Source organism: Mustelus asterias, chromosome 14 (assembly GCF_964213995.1).
Source record: "Mustelus asterias chromosome 14, sMusAst1.hap1.1, whole genome shotgun sequence".
NCBI classification, from domain to species: domain Eukaryota; kingdom Metazoa; phylum Chordata; class Chondrichthyes; order Carcharhiniformes; family Triakidae; genus Mustelus; species Mustelus asterias.
Window position 1 is genome coordinate 70,252,094 of NC_135814.1, and position 20,197 is coordinate 70,272,290.

The 20,197-nt window shown below is 40.6% G+C and overlaps 1 protein-coding gene across 1 annotated transcript in view; it reads right to left on the reverse strand.

Moving 5' to 3' along the window:
* The window catches only part of stat4 (signal transducer and activator of transcription 4), a 114,329-nt gene that overhangs the window by 46,955 nt on the left and 47,177 nt on the right, over positions 1-20,197 (reverse strand). The window contains exons 4-7 of the mRNA XM_078228618.1: positions 13,639-13,737; positions 11,991-12,083; positions 5,765-5,843; positions 3,688-3,773 (exon numbers count right to left, since the gene is read on the reverse strand). Coding sequence (XP_078084744.1) covers positions 3,688-3,773; positions 5,765-5,843; positions 11,991-12,083; positions 13,639-13,737 — 357 coding nt within the window. The remainder of the gene's footprint in view (positions 1-3,687; positions 3,774-5,764; positions 5,844-11,990; positions 12,084-13,638; positions 13,738-20,197) is intronic.

Sequence of the window (20,197 nt, forward strand, 5' to 3'; positions counted from 1 at the left end):
ACTTCCACCCTCTTAATCTTGTATAAATAAACATATAGACATTGAAAATAATCTTGCGAAAGAAACAGCAGATTATTAAAAGGTAATAGAGATGTCAATCAAACAAAGCTTCCCCTCCCCTCTGCAGCTTTATAAGTGTATCAGATATTCTTGTAGCCTAACAAGACATTCATAATGAGGTCAGCTAGAGACCGTATCATAAAAGAAGGCTGAACAAATGACCTCATCAGGAAGGCTTGGTGCTAGAAAACTAGTATTGCACAGTAGTTTCAAAAGAGAAAAAAGGACAGAGTAATTGCAGGCCAGTCAGTTTAACTTCAGTGATGGGCAAATCATTGAAAAAAATTCTGACGGAAAGTATTAATCAGCATTTAGAAAGTCATGGATTAAGCAAGCACAATCAGCATGGATTTGTGAAGGGAAGGTTAACTTGATTTAATTTTTTGAAGAGGCAAAAAGGAGGATCAATAATGTTAGTGCTTTTGATACAGTCTACACAAATTCTCACGAGGTTTTTGACAGGATCCCATTGAACAGATGGATAATCTAAAAGCCTATGGGGTTCAAGGGAAAGTGACAAGTTGGATCTAAATTGATTCAATGGCAGGAAACAAAGAGTAATGATCGATGGGTGTTTTTGTGACTGAAAGGCTGTTCACAGTTCACAGTTGGGACAGTGGGATTCTGCAAGGCTTAATGCCAGGTCCCTTGTATTTTGTGGTGCACTTCAATGATTTAGAATTAAATATAGGGGCCATGGTTAAGAAATTTGCAGATGATACAAAAAATGGCTTTGTGATTGAAAGTGAGGAAAATAGCTGGAGACAAAGGTGTAGGAAAATATCAAAAGACTGGTCAGATGGGCAGAAAAGTGGCAAACGGAATTCAATACAGAGAAGTGTGAGATAATGCATTTTGGGAGGGCAAATACAGCATGGAAATACACAATAAATGCTAGGATGCTGACAAGTGTTGAGCAACAGAGGGACTCGAGTGCATGTCCACAGATACATAATGGTGCAGGTAAGACAGTTAAGAAGGCATAAGCAATATTTTTCATTATTAGCAGAACAGAGAATATAAGAGCAGAGAAGTTATGCTCAAACTGTATAAAAGACTTAGTCAGGCAACAGTTAGAGTACTGCTTAAAGTTATGATCTCCTCATTGATTTACTTTTTAAATTCATTTGTAGGATGTGGGCAACACTGGCTCGACCAACAGTTATTACCCAGCCCTAATTGCCCTTGAAAATGTGGTGGTGAGCTGTCTTCTCACAGGAAGGATGCAATCACATTATAGAGGGCACAGAGATTTATGAGGGTATTGCCAGGACTGAATTGAAGGAAAGGGATCCTCAGATTTCAGCCCAGTCAGTAGGGAAAGAGATGATGGATGTGAGAGCGGAAGGGTGGAATAAAGAGAAGGGGAAAACAAAAAAAAAGAACAGAAATAGAGAAAAGAATTGGACTAAATCTCTAAATTATAGTTACGAGGAAAGATTGAATAGGCTGGCTGTTTTCTTTGAAGTTTAACAACACCAGGTTAAAGTCCAACAGGTTTATTTGGTAGCAAAAGCCACACAAGCTTTCGGAGCTCCAAGCCCCTTCTTCAGGTGAGTGGGAATTCTGTTCACAAACAGGGCATATAAAGACACAGACTCAATTTACATGAATAATGATTGGAATGCGAATACTTACAACTAATCAAGTCTTTAAGAAACAAACAACGTGAGTGGAGAGAGCATCAAGACAGGCTAAAAAGATGTGTATTGTCTCCAGACAAGACTAAATAAACTCACGAGGACGGCCTCAACCGGGATATTGGGTTAATGTCACACTATTTGTAACCCCCCACAGTTTGCCTGGACCTGCAGAGTTTCACTGGCTGTCATGTCTGGAGACAATACACATCTTTTTAGCCTGTCTTGATGCTCTCTCCACTCACGTTATTTGTTTCTTAAAGACTTAATTAGCTCTAAGTATTATTATTCATGTAAATTGAGTCTGTGTCTTTATATGCCCTGTTTGTGAACAGAATTCCCACTCACCTGAAGAAGGGGCTTGGAGCTCCGAAAGCTTGTGTGGTTTTTGCTACCAAATAAACCTGTTGGACTTTAACCTGGTGTTGTTAAACTTCTTACTGTGTTTACCCCAGTCCAACACCGGCATCTCCACATCATGTTTTCTTTGAAACAGAGAAGGCGGAGGGGAGATTTCATTGTGCTTAATGTTTGGAACTTACTGCAAGAAAAGGTGGAAGAGTCAAAAATCCTCATTGCAGTAAAATACTTGAATGTGCGCTTAAGATCATAAGACATAGGAGCAGAATTAGGCCACTCGGCCCATTGAGTCTGCTCCGCCATTCAATCATGGCTGACTTTTTTCTCATCCCCATTCTCCTGTCTTGTCCCCACAATACCTGATCCCCTTATTAATCAAGAACCTATCTCTGTCCTTAAAGACGCTCAATGACCTGGCTTCCACAGCCTTCTGCGGAAAAGAGTTCCACAGATTCACCACTCTCTGGCTGAGGAAATTCCTCCTCATCTCTGTTTTAAAGGATCGTCCCTTTAGCCTGAGATTGTGCCCTCTGGTTCTAGTTTTTCCTACTAGTGGAAACATCCTCTCCACGTCCACTCTATCCAGGCTTCACAGTATCCTGTAAGTTTCAATAAGATCCCTGACATGGGGCCCAAAACTGCTCACAATATTCAAAATGGGGTCTGACCAGAGCCTTATACAGCCTCAGAAGTACATCCCTGCTCTTGTATTCTAGCCCTCTCGGCATGAATGCTAGCATTGCATTTGCCTTCCTAACTGCCAACTGAACCTGCACGTTAACCTTAAGAGAATCTTGAACAATGACTCCCAAGTCCCTTTGTGTTTCTGATTTCCTAAGCGTTTTCCCATTTAGAAAATAGTCTATGCCTCCATTCGTCCTTCCAAAGTGCATAACCTCACACTTTTCCACTTTGTATTCCATCTGCCATTTCTTTGCCCACTCTCCTAACCTGTCCAAGTCCCTCTGCAGCACCCCCCCCTGCTTCCTCAATACTATCTGTCCCTCTACATATCTTTGTATCATCTGCAAACTTAGCAACAGTGCCTTCAGTTCCTTCCTCCAAATTGTTAATGTATATTGTGAAAAGTTGTGGTCCCAGCACTGACTCCTGAGGCATACCACTAGTCATCGGCTGCCATTCTGAGAAAGACCCCTTTATCCCCATTCTCTGCCTTCTGCCAGTCAACCAATCCTCTATCCATGCCAGGAGCGTACCCTTAACACCATGGGCTCTTAACTTATTTAACAGTCTCCTATGTGGCATCTTGTCAAAGGCCTTCTGGAAATCTAAATAAATCACGTCCACTGTCTCTCCTTTATCTAACTTCCTTGTTACCTCCTCAAAGAACTCTAACAGATTTGTCAGACAGGACCTCCCCTTGACAAAGCTGTGCTGACTCAGTCCTACTTTATCATGCACTTCCAAGTACTCTGCGATCTCATTTTTAATAATAGACTCTAAGTGACACTTCAGTCCCATAAGCTACACAGCCACGGACCAAAAGCTGGAGAGTGGCATTAGGTTCGATAGTTCTTTTTCAGCTGGTACAGTCATGTGGGCTGAGTGGCCTCCTTTGTGCTTTACACATCTCTAATTCTGTTTATGTTGTATAATAGCACTCTACCTTTCGTTTATGATCCAGTTGATTGAGCATTCCTTGCAACCGAAAAACCTCCTCCTTCACGTGAAGACTGTTCCTATCACTGTGTTCTGAGAAAACAAAGTTAACTCTGATAAAAACGCATTGGAGACATTGTCATGGACATAAAAATTGACTCCAAAGTGTGTTCCAGTTCATGGGGCATATTAATCAGAAATGGGCAGACATTCAGGATGCACTGTGTGGGGGATGGTGGAGATAAAGGGGTACAGCATGCTGCAAATATCCATCAGTCAATCTGGGGTTGCTAGAAACAGTGAAGTCATATGGAATTTAATTTAAAGGGACAGTAATTACATGTTGAAGATGTTTGAAAATGCTTCATCCTTGTCTTTTGCACTGACGTGCTGGACTCCGAGGATGGGAATATTTGTGGAACCTCCTCTTCCAGTTAGTTGATGAATTGTCGACCACCATTCATGATTGAATGTGGCAGGCATGCAGAGCTTCGATCTGATCCATCAGTTGTGGCATCATATAGCTTTGTCTTTAGCATATTGCTTCTGCTGCTTAGCATTCCTGTATTCCTATGTTGTATCTTCAACAAGTTAACACCTCAATTTTAGATATGCCTGGTAGTGCTCCTGGCATGCAAACCAGGACTAGTCCCCTGACTAGATGATAATGGCAGAGTGAGGGATATACCAGGCTTTGAGATTATAGATTGGAGTTGAATCCAATTCTGCTGCTGCTGATGGTCCACAAAGCCTGGTCCAATTTTGAACTGCTAGATCGATTCTGAGTCACTCTCATTTAATGGGAGTGCTAGTGTCACACAACATAATGCAGGACATCCTCAGTGTGATGGCAGGACTTGGTCTTCATACGCTATGGTGGTTACACCGACTAATGCTGTCATGGGCAGATGCATCTGCAGCAGGTAAATTGGTGAGGATGAGGTCAACTCAGCTTTTCCTCCATGTTGGTCTGCTCACCACCTACCTCAGACCCAGTCCGGCAGGTATGTCCTTCAGGACTTGGTCAGCCCAATGTGTAGTGTTGCTACTTCGCCACTCTTCATGATGGACATTGAAGTCCCCCATCCAGATTACATTCTGGGCAGAATCTTGTGCCCTCTCTCATGGTGGGTTTGGTGTTGGTGGAGGGCAGGGGAGGCACTTAATCAGGTAGAAAGTTGCAGGTAAGGACCTCCTCACCTTCCCATCCCTACCCTGATGGATGACCTCCCCACCCTGTTGCCAATTGAAGTCCTTAAGTATGCAATTAATTCCTACATAAGGACCTCAACTGGGTGGCTTGCTAGGCCATTCCAGAAGGCAGTTATTAGTCAATCTAACCAGTGGGTTGAAGTCAGTTAGACCAGACAGGGTAAGGACAGATTTCCTCCCCTGCAGGACATCAATGAACCACGTGGACTTTTAACTATAATTTGATATTTTCATAATTATGAAACAAACTTCTCATTTTTATTTCAAATTTATTCATTAAGTAATTTCCCCAACTGCCATAGTGGGATTTGAACATGTCCCTGAAATGTCGATCTGTACCTCTGGATTACTGCTTCAGCAACATTGATGCTATGCTACTGTCTGCAGAGTCTTCTCTTCCTTTATTTAAAGTTTCACTTCTTTGTCTGGTTTCAATCCTGACAAAATTGCTTAATGCCTTTTAAAAGGGTTTCTATCCTCCTATTCTGCCAAATTTCACCTCAACTTTCCATTTCTATTACATTATATACAGTATACGTAAATTCTGATTATCTGGATGAAATCTGAAAGTATTATTTACATTGTTGCAATTACACAGAACAGTACTCCTATTTCAAAATAAATCATTAACCAATTAAACTAAATCAAATGAACTGAGGAAGTTAAAGGAGCAACCCCTTAAAGGCTACTGCTTTAAACAAAAAACAAATCACAAATTAAACTTAAAACACCAACAGAACAGGACTCCTCACCCCATTCCCAATTAAAGATGTTAACCATCAGCATTGCATCCAATTCGAGCCACAGATATACATCATAGGTGCTAGTACTTGGCTGCACAACAGAAAGCAACTTTTCATTGTGAAAATTACCTTGTGTTTGTAGTGTCTTGTATCTGAAATCAAATTCATCCTGCAGGTCCTCAAGATGTTTGACATCATGTTCTACCAACTATTTTATGAAAAAAGGAAAATAACTTTGGTTATAAAGATTTGTAAAGTTATTTTATTTAAGACTTGTACAGCAGTCAAGTTTTAGGATGAGGGTTCATGGTTTACATAGGATACATTCAGCCCAAACGGTTCATACCAGTGTTTGTTCACCACTTAAGTCTTCTCCAATTTTTTTTCATCTAATTCTACCATTGTGACGCTTTATTTCCTTCTCCCTCATCTGCTTGTTTAGTTTCCCCTCGAGTGTATCAATACTATTCACTACAACCACTTTCTGTGGTAGCGAGTTCCAAATTCCTACCACTCTTTGGACGAAGTGGTTTCTTTTGAATTTCCATTTGGATTTCTTGGTGACCACCTCATAGAGGTAGAATGTCTCAGAGCTGGCAGCCTTGGGACCAAGGCTGTGCAGGTTTTTGGAACTTACCTGATACCTGGGCAGGTGGTTTGGGTGGGGTCCAGGGTTGCTGGAGTGTGGGCATAGACAGTGTGCAAAAGATAAAATAGATAACAAGTGAGGCATCACATCATGTCAATGCAGAACCTACCTGAATTGTCCAGGTGAGTTTTTTTTTTACTCAATTAAAATCAATGCATGGCGCATTCTTAAATCATCTGGTTTTTGGAGTGCTAGAATTGCGACACTGTACCTGTACTGCTGCTTTCTTGTTGTGACGGTATTTAGCTATAATAAGGGGTTATATGATTAAATGGAGTGATCCTAGGAATTGGAACTTAAAAGAAAAACTCATCTTCTGAATAAAGGTTTAAGGCCACCAACATCTTGTATGGCATAAGCTTTAACACAAAACACTTCCTGACAAACAGGAATGGACCTTTGCAAATTAAGGATACATCACCTCAGTCAGGCACTGATAAATTGTATACTGCCACAATCTAACAATGGACTAGTTTAAATTTTAAGGATGCTCCTAAATCAATTGTCAAATAAATCTGGAAAAATAAGTTCTGACCTTAGGAGACAATTGTGTAATGATGAAGTTACCACTATCTGCATTTCTCAGTATCCAGTTTTGCTTGAAGGATATTGTGTAGAACAAGTGTGTTGTCCAGCACGTATGCTCAACATGTCTCCTGCTGGTTCAGCTTTCTTATAATATAAATATTCAAACCTCACAGCAGGATTTTTAGATTTGTTGGATTTATTTCAATAGCGCTTAAGGTAGCTGCTGCAGTATAGTGACAATTGTTCTCTCTTAATTGGAAAAGGGATATCTTGCTAGATGCAGTTTCTTTGTACTCAGATAGCTTGAATATCTCTCTGTAGTATTAAGACTTTAAAAAATTGAATTCTCGAATAGAAACAAGCCTATACTTTATTTTCCAAACCCTATCAATGTCGGAAGGATGTATTTGTACTCCGAGATCCCTTTGTTCCTCTATTCTGCCTAGACATGCACTTTCTAGTTAAGTCATGGTGGAGGATGAGCTGCTGGCCAGGATAGTTTGTAATCTGGAGCTAACAAAATCAAAACAACGGATGAGGTTTTCAACAGGGGATGGGCTAATACAAGGATAGAGATGAGTGATTAAATGGAAGTAGGTGGTAATGGAGAAAATATGGGATTAGAAGTTCAGATCAGGCTCAAAGGCTGAGGTTAGAAACATAGAAAATAGGAGGAGTATGCAATTCGTCCCATCAAGCCTGCTCTGTCATTCAATATGATCATGGTTGATCCTCTGTCTCAATGCTATACTCCTGCTCTCTGACCACATCCTTTGACGCTTTAGGAAATCTATCTATTTCTTTCTTATGTACATTCTGTGATTAGCCTCCACAGCCTTATGTTGTAGAGAATCCCACAGGTTTAATGCCCTCTGATGAAGAAGTTTCTCCTCATCTCGGTCCTAAATGGCCTACCCTGAACCTTGAGACTGTGACCTCTTGTTCTAGAACCCTCAGCCAGAGGTAACAACATCCCTGCATCCAGTCTGTCCAACTCTAAAGGAAGTTTATGTATTTTAATGAGATCACCTCTCATTCTTCTAAACTCCAGTGAATACTGATCTCGTCAACCCAATCTCTCCTCATACAAGTGTCACAGGAGAACTGTCACCAGGAGAAAAAGCCTGAATTGCATATGGACACCTTTAAAAACACTTGAATTTTAAAAAATGGACTCCTGTGGAGATAATGGAAACTGATTCTCTTCTCAGCAGGAATTGTATCCTGTAAGTTATGTTCTAGACTGTCTTGTGGATTTTTGCCTTCCAATGGGATTGGGATAAAAATCCATCTGCAAAACTTGGGCAGTTTGGCCTCGTGATGGGTGTGTCAGAGTGTGAGACACAGAAACAAAAAGAAATTTCCCCATCCACCCCATGCTCTGGCAAATAAATATACAAGCCTCACTCTTGCTGATTGCTGAAGCAAGCCAAGTCAGCAAGCTATAGCTGAAAAGGAATCAGGACAATGTCTCAGTTAGACTGAAATGTAAAAACCAACTGCACAACTGTTGAAGCCAGTGCTACTAGTATCACAAATCTTAAACAGCCGCAACATTTCACCATCTATTCCTCACAGACAAGTCAAAGACTGATTCATATTTTTTAAAAAACTTATTTTTGGACTCACTTCTCATTTATAATCTGTTTGAATGTATGTGCATGTGTTTTATTATATTCCTTGCATTTAACAGCTAACAAACTCGCTCTTTCTTTAACTGAAGAAAGCCTGGTTAAATTGCTTCCTTTTAAAAAGTAAATATATTGAGACTGGGCAAAGTTATCAGCAAGGGAAGGGGTTCTTTTTTAAGTAATCTTGTTGAGACCAACCAAGGGGGTTGAATCAAGAAAGGGAGGCCAGTTCATCTCTCCTCACCACAGGTGACTTTGGAACTTTGCCAAGATAGTTCCCACAGAGGGAATGGAGGGTAATGAATTTGGGGATTTAGCTCAGGAACCAGTCATAACAACGACAATCCTGACATCCCAGGAATCAGTCTGGTGAACATTTGCTGCACTCTCACTATGACAAGTATATCCTTTCTTAGATAAAGAGACCAAAACTGCACACAATACTCTAGGTGTGGTCTCACCAAGGCTCTGTACAGCTGCAGTAAGACATCCTTACTGCTGTATTCAAATCCTCTTGCAATAAGGCTAACATACAATTTGCCTTTCTAACTTCTTGCTGCACCTGCATGCTTGCTTTCAGTGACTGGAGTACAAGAACACTCAGGTCCCTTTGCACATCAACATTTCCCAATCTATCGCTATTTAAATAATACTCTGCCATTCTGTTTTTCCTTCTGAATCTTTGGGTGGCACAGTGGTTAGCATTAAGGCTTCACAGTGCCAGGGACCTCGGTTCGATTCTGGTCTTCAGTGACTGTGTGGAATTTGCATATTCTCCCCTGGTTTCCACTGGGTGCTCCAGTTCCTTATCACAGTCCAAAGATGTGCAGATTAGATGGATTGGCCATGCTACATTATCCCTTAATGTCCAAAGATGTGTAGGTTAGGTCGATTAGCTATGGGAAATATGGGGATAAGATGGCAGAGTGTGCCTGGGTGGGGTGATCTTTTAGAGAGTGGTGTGGACTTGATGGGCCAAATGGCCTCTTTCTGCACAGTAGGGATTCTATAATTCCCATCCTTCTCAATAAAAAGGGGCGGCACTGCTGCCTCACAGAGCCAGAAACCTGGGTGCGATTCCGGTCTTGGGTGGCTGTCTGTGTGGAGGTTGCACGTTCTCAAAAAAACTCCAGTAGGTTTGTCAAAAACGATTTCCCTTTCATAAATACATGTTAACTTTGTCTAATCCTGTTGACATTTTCCTAAGTGTCACATCCTTTATAATCAACTCTAGCAGTTTCCCTAATACTGATGTTGGGCCAAATGGTCTGTAATTCCCTGGTTTCTTCCTCCCTCCTTTTCTAAATAGTGGGATTATATTTGCCATTCTCCAACCTGCCAGAATTGTTCCAGAATCTATAGAATTTGGGATGATGATAACCAACATATCTACTCTTTTTATGGCCACCATTTTCAGTCCCATTAATTTATCCAACACTTTGTTTTACTTGTACTAACTTCCTTAAATTCCTCCTTCTCACTAGACCCTTGCTTCCCTAGTATTTCTTGGAAGTTACTTGTGTCTTTTCCTGTGAAGACAGAACTAAAGTAGTTGTTTAATTGCTCTGCCATTTCCTTGTTCTCCTTGTTATGTACAGTTGGGTAGGTGGTTAAGGTATGCACGTCAGAAAAAGTTGACAGTCAACATTTATTGCCCTTCCCCAATAGCCTTTGAGAAGGTAATGATGCACCATATTCATGCTCACATCTCTTATGCATGGAACCCAATAGCATTTTTATAGCATTTCACATGTACAAATAATTCAGCAAGGTTCCCATTAAAATGGCAACTTACACCACTGCACAACAAATCACTGCAACTACTGATGACCTAACCTGCAGGTTGTTACAGGTCTGTCCTTGTGGGCAAGCACCTTTTTAATTACAATGTCACAAAAATATGTTTCTATTTGTACAAGGTAGCAAATTATGCAAGGGAATAGTTAGGCACAGCTATTATGGTCTTGATGTTTTTGTAGTACTCATCTTTGTACATGCAAGGTTTGGAGTGAGTAGATGAAATTGAAAGCCCCCCCCCCCCCCCCCCCCCCGCCCCCATGCCTTATAGGTATTGCCATCCCACTCTTCGGTCTTGTCCTACTTCACATTCTGCCACACCAATATTTACACAACCACAAAAACATCACAAGGTATATTTCAATGTAAACTCTTTGAAATTAAATGCTGCAGATAGAGTTTGATTTTGTTTTATTTTCTTTCATTAAAGTCCTGGAGTAACAACTTGCATTTGATAGTACCGCACATCACCCTGCAACATGCTCAGCATTTGCAGATACCGGTGCTGTTACGCATGCTGGAGGTTGCAGTTAGTAGGCTTCAGGAGTAGTATTGGGTTAATCAGTATGTAAATCAAGAGGACTAAGTGACAGTGGAAGAATGTTCAAACACACGGTCTGAACTCTTCTACAAATGACAGTGAAAAACATATGGTTCAGCTGGGGGAACAATTATCTTTATTATAGTTTACCACTGATGTTAGAAATACATACATCACAGATATTTCGGGTGCAATCCTGCAGTGATTAGACTTCAAAAGTACCTCAATGGCTGTAAAGCGCTTTGGGACATCCTGAGCTCTTGAAAGGCAGTATCTAAATACAAATGTTCCCACCGTTACTACAGAAGCTTTGGGGTCAAAATTCCAAGAAAACCTCAAATACTCATACACGTCCATCAAAGTTAATCTCAGGTACTAGTGTTAGACATCCTTGCACCTGGTAAATTGGCTATGCAGGTTGCACCGATGACACCTCAAGTGTAGTATCAATCAGCAGCCAAATGTTCATCTTTTTCACCCATTTTCTCTGCGCCGGTTCTCCTGAGAATGTTACCTCTCTCACAGGGAGAACCCAGACACTCTCGGGTACCATATATTTCATTAGTATGGTGTACTGATAACCAAGGTCATATCACCACAATCTTGCTCTGACTGTTGTCCCTATATATACATCTTGGGACCAGCTGTAAGGTGTCCATGGCCATCCCCATTGAGATCTGTATTTCCGAACACACTATAGATGGAATATGCAGTATTCCTCGTCTGCATAGCTCAGCTACTGACTGATGAACATGTTCAGCATTTAATAAGACTTAACAAGCAAATGCTTGCTTTCTTTTAGGTTTAATTAATTCTCTTGCACTTTTTGAATAGGAGGAATTCTTTAATAAGGTCTTAGCAAGTAAATCCTTTATTTTCTTTCAGGTATCATGACTTTTCTTGCACTTGTTTTTGAAAAGGAGGAATTCTTATTGAAGTTTAAACATGGATGAATAGGGCTATAATCTTTTGACCCTACACTCGCCCTGGGAAATCTCAGCTGCTAGTGGCACATCTCAGAAAGCTGACATCAGTTCATTCATAATTTTTCAACATGAATTGCTGGTGGGTGAGGCCATTTTCTAGCAGGTACTGAGTCAATTAACCTTTTCTATTCCATTCCCTATTTCTCACACATTTATCTTTGTAATAAAATGGCCTAAATCAACTCCCGTGTTACACTGACAGCTTCACAATTAACTAACATACCTGTGTATTGGTCTTTATGGCAGTCATTCGGTGTTCCAAACCTCTTTGTCTTTCTGAAATCATGGAGTTCTGTAGTAATTTTTCCTCAAGCCCCTAACACACATAAAAGAGATTAAAATTTCAGGGACAAAATGAAACAGAGAATGTTGACCTCGACTGAATTTGTTATAACTGTGTTTTTCAATAAGTGAAAATGACTCCAAAACCCATAAGAGAGCAGATTTTTATGTTCTATTTCAAAAGGTAAATTCTTCTGTTTATATCAAAAAACCTCTGAGTGAACTCTAGTTACGCCAGGCATGGGTATATGGATAAGTAGTTACTTTGAACAAAATCCCAAATCCAACACGAGTTAATGTGCTTTACTAAGGCATTGTAAGCAGTTGATTTATCATGGAGCTTCCCTTTTTGAGTTTAATTTATGCTTTATGTTTGGCTGCAGAATCACTTGCAAGTATGTGATCTTGCAGTTGATACCTGCTGCAACCGGTATCATAGTTGAGACAAGCTACGTTCAGTTGATAAATTCTCCATCTAATTTTATCGGAACTCTGTCCAACAGTTGATTTTACAACTGAAGCAATCTGCAGTGGATATTCAGGAAAGTTGATGCTGCAGCAATTCTGTGGCTGAAATATAGTGCAGCTGAAACACATAACTGATCCTACGGGTGACATGCAAACAGCAGAACTGAAAACAGATTACAATTGATATTATAGTTAATACACAAAATGGTTAATCCTGAGCCTTAAATGCAGAAAAACATATGTGTGCTTAGAACATCGAGCAAATATATATAATTGCTGGGTTTATTGGATAACGCTCAAAATTACAGCTCATTTTAAACTGACTCGTCTTTGAATCCACAATCAATGGTGTTTTGACAGCACTGCCAATTTGGATATCATTGTTGTTATTAATATGCTATTATCTGATTTTCAGACCTGATAATCACTTGCTATCTGTGGTGAAATGTTGCCAATAATAATTATTGCAATTATAAATTGAATAACATGGAAATGTCTATTTTGAAAGTAGCATTGCACTAAAAAAGTAAAATTGATTCCAATCTTATATGGAACTAACAATCTAATGTTGGTATGTAACTTGCTTGGGATGTAGAATTTTCACTGCATTTATAAATAGATCATATCCTTTTCTTTAACCACTTGAGAAAGTGAAAAAAATATCTTGCTGGAAATTAACTGGACTTCCAACCATTTAATAAGACACTAAGCAAAGCAGCTCAATTCTTAGCGGTGGCTTCCATAGTGCCAGTTGTCTACTGCACAGGTTTGGCAACCAATGCTGGAAGTTCTTATCCCCAGTAAATGAAGGAAGAGAAGGGATTTCACAGCCTATGATGTTTTATCTCTGAAAATACATGCATCAAAAAAGCTATAAATCAGTGTATTCTTTCTTATATTCTGAGCTACACTTAATGACTTAAAATTTAACCTTGGGTGTAAAACAAGCTGCTGTTTTACTATTGCCCTTTTTTGTGTACTACTGCTAAAAAAAACCATTTTCACCTCCATAATTTGCTTGACATGTGATTGATCATTAGTTATATAGGAGAAGGCACTAACACAGCAACTATTATTAGACAGCAATAAAATACATAAGCTTCTGAAAGAAAACTGCATACCTGCTCAGGTGTGTTCACTGTTGTTAGAATCCTCCGCTCCTCCCTAAGACAATTTGCGATAACAGATGCCATATGCAAAGGGTTTCCCAGATACTGCACCTATAACATCAAGGAAATGGTAATGCAATGACAGAATATTCAAACGCAGCACTACAGATAGGCAGTATTATTTTAATGCATTGAATCTCTCTATTTTCGGCATTGCGAAGGCGTAATCCAAGAAAGAAGACTATTATTCTTGTAAATTTCTTCCTTTTTCAAATTATTTGCCTTTTGCAACTTCATAGAAATCATAGAAACCCTACAGTGCAGAAACAGGCCATTCGGCCCATCGAGTCTGCACCGACTACAGTCCCACCCAGGCCCTACCCCCATATCCCTACACATTTAGCCGCTAATCCCTCTAACCTACACATCTCAGGACACTAAGGGGCAATTTTAGCATGGCCAATCAACCTAACCCGCACATCTTTGGACTGTGGGAGGAAACCCCGGAGCACCCGGAGGAATTCCATGCAGACACGAGGAGAATGTGCAAACTCCACACAGACAGTGACCCAAGCCGGGAATCGAACCCAGGTCCCTGGAGCTGTGAAGCAGCAGTGCTAACCACTGTGCTACTGTGCCGCCCAAACTTATTTCAACCTAGGCTAGGGAGAAAGATCTGGATCATTTATGTATTCATAACTGCTGTAATGACATTGGATATCCACAGCAAAACTGATGGTGAAGGGTTGTCTGCTGTTTCAGAACATGGTTGGAGGATTGCCAAGACAGACCTCTTTACAGAAGAACCTTAAGGTGAAAATGGCCATACGTGGAGCTCAGGAGAACACTCCTACTAGAGAAAATGTGCAGCAATCATGGCAAGAAACAATGAACAGTGAGTGCAGTCTTCATGTCCATGGGTTGCGAAAGTAAAGGTACAAAGTTCTCAGAGCTAAGGAAGTATGTAATAGTAAATTTGAATAAATGATACGACTAAACAGAAACAAAATGCCCTTACTATGCTTGCAACAAACAATCAGCCAAAATCAGCAATACACAATGCAAATCCTTCACATCATCATCAACATGCCAAAGATGTTTGCAGCTCCAATCTGGAGCCAGATGAAGGCAGAGACTTCCTTTCATTCACAGAACTAATATTGGAGCTTCACCCAAACGGATCCTGAATTTTGATCCTTCGATGTAAGATCCTCTCTCACTAATGTACTGATTTCATCCCATGTTAACAATGTTTCCCACTTCCTTTTACCCATCCTTCCTAAATTGCAATTATCCTGAACATTCAGATCCCAGTTCTGTTCAGCCTGTCTCTGAAACTGCGGCCATTCTCCTTGGAGAAGAGGAGATTGAGAGAACACAAAACACACAAGGTGTGAAATAAGAGGCGTAGACTATTATGTTTGGGTCTTGTTTGAAAAGTATAAAACGACCACGAGGTAGGCCTGGAGAACTTACACAAGGGGCAATTTATTTCAGATCTCAAAAGTCAGTCCTACACTGACTCCCCAAGCTCCACCCTGGGAGGAGCTAGCCCATGGGGTCATCTAACCCACACCGTCAAAGGGGCAGCATGCACCCCAACCTACATAAATAAAATAGGCCATATGGTCCACTGAGCTTGCTCCTCTATTCAATACAATGATGGCTGATCTTGTACTTCAACCCCATTTTCCCATCAGTTTGCCATATCCCTTAATTCGCTCAAGAGACCAAAAATCTTTATATGCACACAGTTTTTCAGATGTGGTCTCACCAAAAACCTATACAATTGTAGCAAGACTTACTGGAGTTATTTCTAGACAGAGTACATAGGCAGAAATTGTTCCCATTGCTGGAAAGAACGAGAATCAGAGAATAATGATTTAAGGTAATTGATAAAGCAGCAACAGAGACATGAAGAAAATCTATTTTATGCAGCAAATGGTTAGGATTTGGAATGCGCTGCCTAAGAGTGTATTGGAGGCAGATTCAAATGTGCTTTCAAAAGAGAATTGGAATATTATCTGAAGCGAAACAAAATGCAGGGGAGTGGGACTGGGTGAGTTACTCTTGCAGAGTGCCTTCACAGACAAAACAAACCAAATGGCCCCCTTCGGTGCTCAAACCATTCCATGATTTTATAAGAAGTCAAGTGACCAGATAATTTGTTTTTAAGATGTTGATCGAGGAACAAATATTGGCCAGGATACTGGACAGGAGTCCCCTGCTGTACTTCAAGATAATGTTATGGGGTCATTTAAGCTTGCCAGAATAGGCAGATGATGCTTCAGTTTAACATCTTATCTAAAAAAAAATGAATTTTATGCTCAAGTCTTTGGTACAGATTGCATTCTGGCAATAAGCACATTAAAGGATTGGCCTCCCTATTTTACATAATTTTGGAGGGAAGGAAAATAACTATAGGGAAATGGTTGACACAGGATTTTTTTTAAAAGCAGACCACACCTGACATTAAACTCATTATTGGCCATCATGTTCTATCAAATATTTTAAATGAAAACATATAAGTACAAGTGACTGTAAAAAAGACTTAAATAACCAGGGATTAGGGGTAGGGGAAACTCAGCCTCGGCTGTTGTCCTCGATCATTATCAATTGACTTCTGACAACATGGGTACAAGGGATGTGGTTAGAATGTCTAACTTGCTACTCCCAGAAATAATTGAGGTGGATAGCATAGATGCATTTAAAGGGAGGCTAATTAAGTACACATGAGAGAAAAAGGAGTCGAAGGGTACTCTGATACAATTAGATGGAGTATATTAAGAGGAGGCTTGTCTGGATTATAACATAGACCAGCTGGACCAAAGGTCTTGTTTCCATGCTGTAAATTCTATGCATTTGAAATGCTATAACCTACAAGGCTACGAACAAGGTGCTGGAAGGTGGGATTAGAATGGATGGCTAGGTTTTATTTTTCAGCTGGTGTAGACATGATGGACTGAATGGCCTGTTTCTGTGCCATAACTTTTCTATGATTCTAATTCTCTGTAACACTGCTTTGATATTGTTATGCAGTTAAATCAACTTGGTTTGAAATGATATGGGCACAAAATGCTGAGTAAATTGGACTCAGACTTGTGAATGACTGCCCTCGAGATAGTGATATAATAAGTTGTGTAACAGAAATTATAAACTTTAATGAATAGAAAATCACAGGAATTGCATTCACGATTTTTCAATCTGTGCTTTCAGCAGATGAGCTCTCCTGCCAGGAACGTGCATTCAGGAATCAACCACTAAATAAGTGGTTGATTGTACGGAACAATTATATATCTTAAAAGGAACCTATATTGGCTTAAACCGGTTGTCATTCACATATGTCTGGGGCTTGATGAATCAAGTTGATAACAGCTTCACACTTGATAAAATACCACAGAAGAAGTTTCTAACAAAGATAATGACAAAATGTTGGAGGATAGAAAATAAAAAAATAGGAACAATGATTCTGTTTCACAGGGATTTGAGTGGAAAGTTCACATTTTGCTATATACACAAATGATCTAGACTTCTGAATTGAAGGAAAGAACAGAATTGTTTTCAGAAGAGCACAACATAATTGCAGTGAAACCTTGTTTATTGATCAACGAGGGTTATTTGCAGTTTTCACCTCATTACTGGCTCATGTGGTCAATGATACTTGATTTTTCCAATCAGATATATGAAGCCTCCAAACAAAGTTTAAAAATGTGATTTAAATGTCAAATGGTAAGGTTTTTCCACTTCACTGACACATCAATGAACTTGGTTATTATTAACATTCATAATTTACCCTAATCAAACTGTCATTATGCGCTAAGGGAAAATTAAGGTCAGCCTCCAACATTATTTGATTCTATAATAAAGTTAGATATTGTGAGAAATAAAGATACACTATTCATTTTAAGCTGTTAAAGTATCCTACTGTTTATTGGCCAGTTAGTTTTGTTAGTTACAAAGCCAATGCACAGAGTAGATTGGGCAAGCTTTCAATCCATCTCCTAGCTCGCTCCAAAATACAAATTCAAAATGAATCTAATTCATGGTCACAAGAAACAAACAAGATCCAAACTGATAAGGTAAGACATTGCACCCCATCTTGGACTTGATCTGACGCTTGATCTTAGCCAAAAGGCCGAGAAGCGATAGCAGTTATTAGAGAACCCCCAAAAATGGGTGTGGGGATTGTGATACACAATTAACCTTTGTTGCAGGCAGAATGCAAACTTGTGCTGCCCACACATTTAAGTCTTTATTGCAGGAAACCAGCACTAAACATGCTGTTAGGTAGCTGCTACCTCAGCAGAGGGAATGTGAGCAAAGCCAGCATGAGTTCCATAGATAGCCTACATACTTAAACAAGCCTGCACCTTTTAAAGGAGATGCATATTTTGACTGGAGATTGGGCTGGAGGTCATTATAAAAAGGAAGTTTGACCTGGGAAAGGCACAACACAGTGCAGGTCCCAAGATTTTCCCAACACTGCACTAGAGGGCCTTGGTGTAGAAGCTGAGGAGCAGGAGAGATGTCATCTATCCACAGCAGACAGGAAGCGTTGCAAGCAAACTTTGCAATGGCAGTGGAATAAGATAGCCACATTGGCCAGTTGCAGGAGCCTAACCCCAAGGCCATGGATCTGTGCCACCAGAAGTTCAATAACCGCACACAAATGGTCAAGGTTAATGATCAATGCAAATCCTACCAACTCCACCACCAGCCTCATAGACTGTTCAATGCACCATACCCACAATCTTGATCAATCATGGCACATACTGCACATTCATAGCTTCACCTCACCCACACACACTTAGTCCTGATCCAAGTCTCACATCTATATCTAAGTGCACACACTAGATTATTCAACCATGACAGCCAGAGCCACTTGCTAACAGTTTTTGCTCTCTTGCAGCTCAAGGACAGATATGGCTGCATACCCTTAAACCTGTTGAGCAGATGGTGCTCACCATCACTGGAATAGCCTTGACTGAGTTTGTGGCTGATGGTGTGGCTGAAGGGTCAAAGATGAAGTTATGCTCATACCTCATCCTCTTCCTCCCATATGATTTGCCCTTCAGCCCACAACCTCTTCTGATTTACTTGCTGATGATGTAAGTATGCAGCTCTTGCATCCCTGCTGCCCCCTCTCTGCAGCACAGCCCTTCTCCTATCAGATATCCAAGAACTACAATCTGGCCAGGCAGTGATAGAAGAGAAAAAGGCAGAAGAACATTGTCACTTACTCCCAGTTGCAGTGTCAGTATCTGAGCTGCTGGCTGTCTGTACTCCAGAATGTAAATACATATGAAATAGGAACATGAGATGATCATACCGCCTATCGGGCCTATTCTGCCATTCAATATAAACGTGGCTTATGTTGGGCTTCAACTCCACTTTCCCACCTGCTCTCAGTATCCTCTGATGCCCTTGGAATCATTCTCTTAAAAAGAGTTGTCAATCTCAGCTTTAAATATATCCAATGATAACACATCACAACCCCCTGAGGTAAAGAATTCCAACTGAGTGAAGAAATTTCTCCTCTCAGCCCTAAATGATCAGGCCCTTATCCAAAATAGTGCACCCCTAGTTCTAGATTCCCCAGCCATGGGAAACAACTTCTCAGTATCTATCCTGTCAAGCCCCTTCATAATCTTGTATGTTTCACTGAGATCACCACTCATTCTTCTGAACTCCAGAGAATATAGATCAAATTTACTCAGCCTATTGTAGGACAATTCTTATCAGAGGGAACAATCTAGTGAACCTTCGCTGTACTGCCTCTAATGCAAGTATGTCCCTCCTTAAATACAGAAACCAAAATTGCATGAAGTATTCCAGATGTGGTCTCAGCAAAGCCCAAGACAATTGCAGCAAGACTTCTTTATTCTTGTACATGTACAACCAAGTCTCTCTGAACATCATCATTTTCAAGTTTCACACATTTTGAAACATATTCTGCTTTTCTGTTCTTACCAAGAAGTGTCTATGGGTAGGATTTAATGACCCTCCCACTGGTGGGATCCACATTGGGTTCTCTGGCCAGTAGGGGGGGGTAAGCAATGCAAAACCTGTAGACTTTGGCAGACCTGGAAGATCCTGCCAGTGGCCAATGGTTCTCTGCATCTGCTGTGGAAAAACCCTCTGCAGGGACACTGGAAAATCCCAGTCTGGTCGGGATTGAAAGTGTCAGTCTGTTGCGGGTGTAAATCCCATTATGACCACTAAATCTTGCAAGAGGACCATAATGGGATTTGTGGCAGCAAGATCTTGGTTTGAGATCAACCCCCACATCGTGCTGATACCATAATTTGGGGATGTGGTTTCCGTTTTCAATCTGGCGGGGCAGGACCTGATGCAGAAATCGGGCGGCATCTTTAAAGGACGACAATCTGAAGTTAAACCCCCTCCGGACATGAAGGACCCTCCACACAAGCATCAGAGCGAGTCCACCCCTCATACATGAAGGTATCAGGGGCTCTCCTGTCCCCCCCCCCCCCCTTCACCACAAAGTTATCAGGGGTTTTCTTTCCTCTCTTCCCACCATCACCGCGGCAGTATCACAAATGTTTCTCTC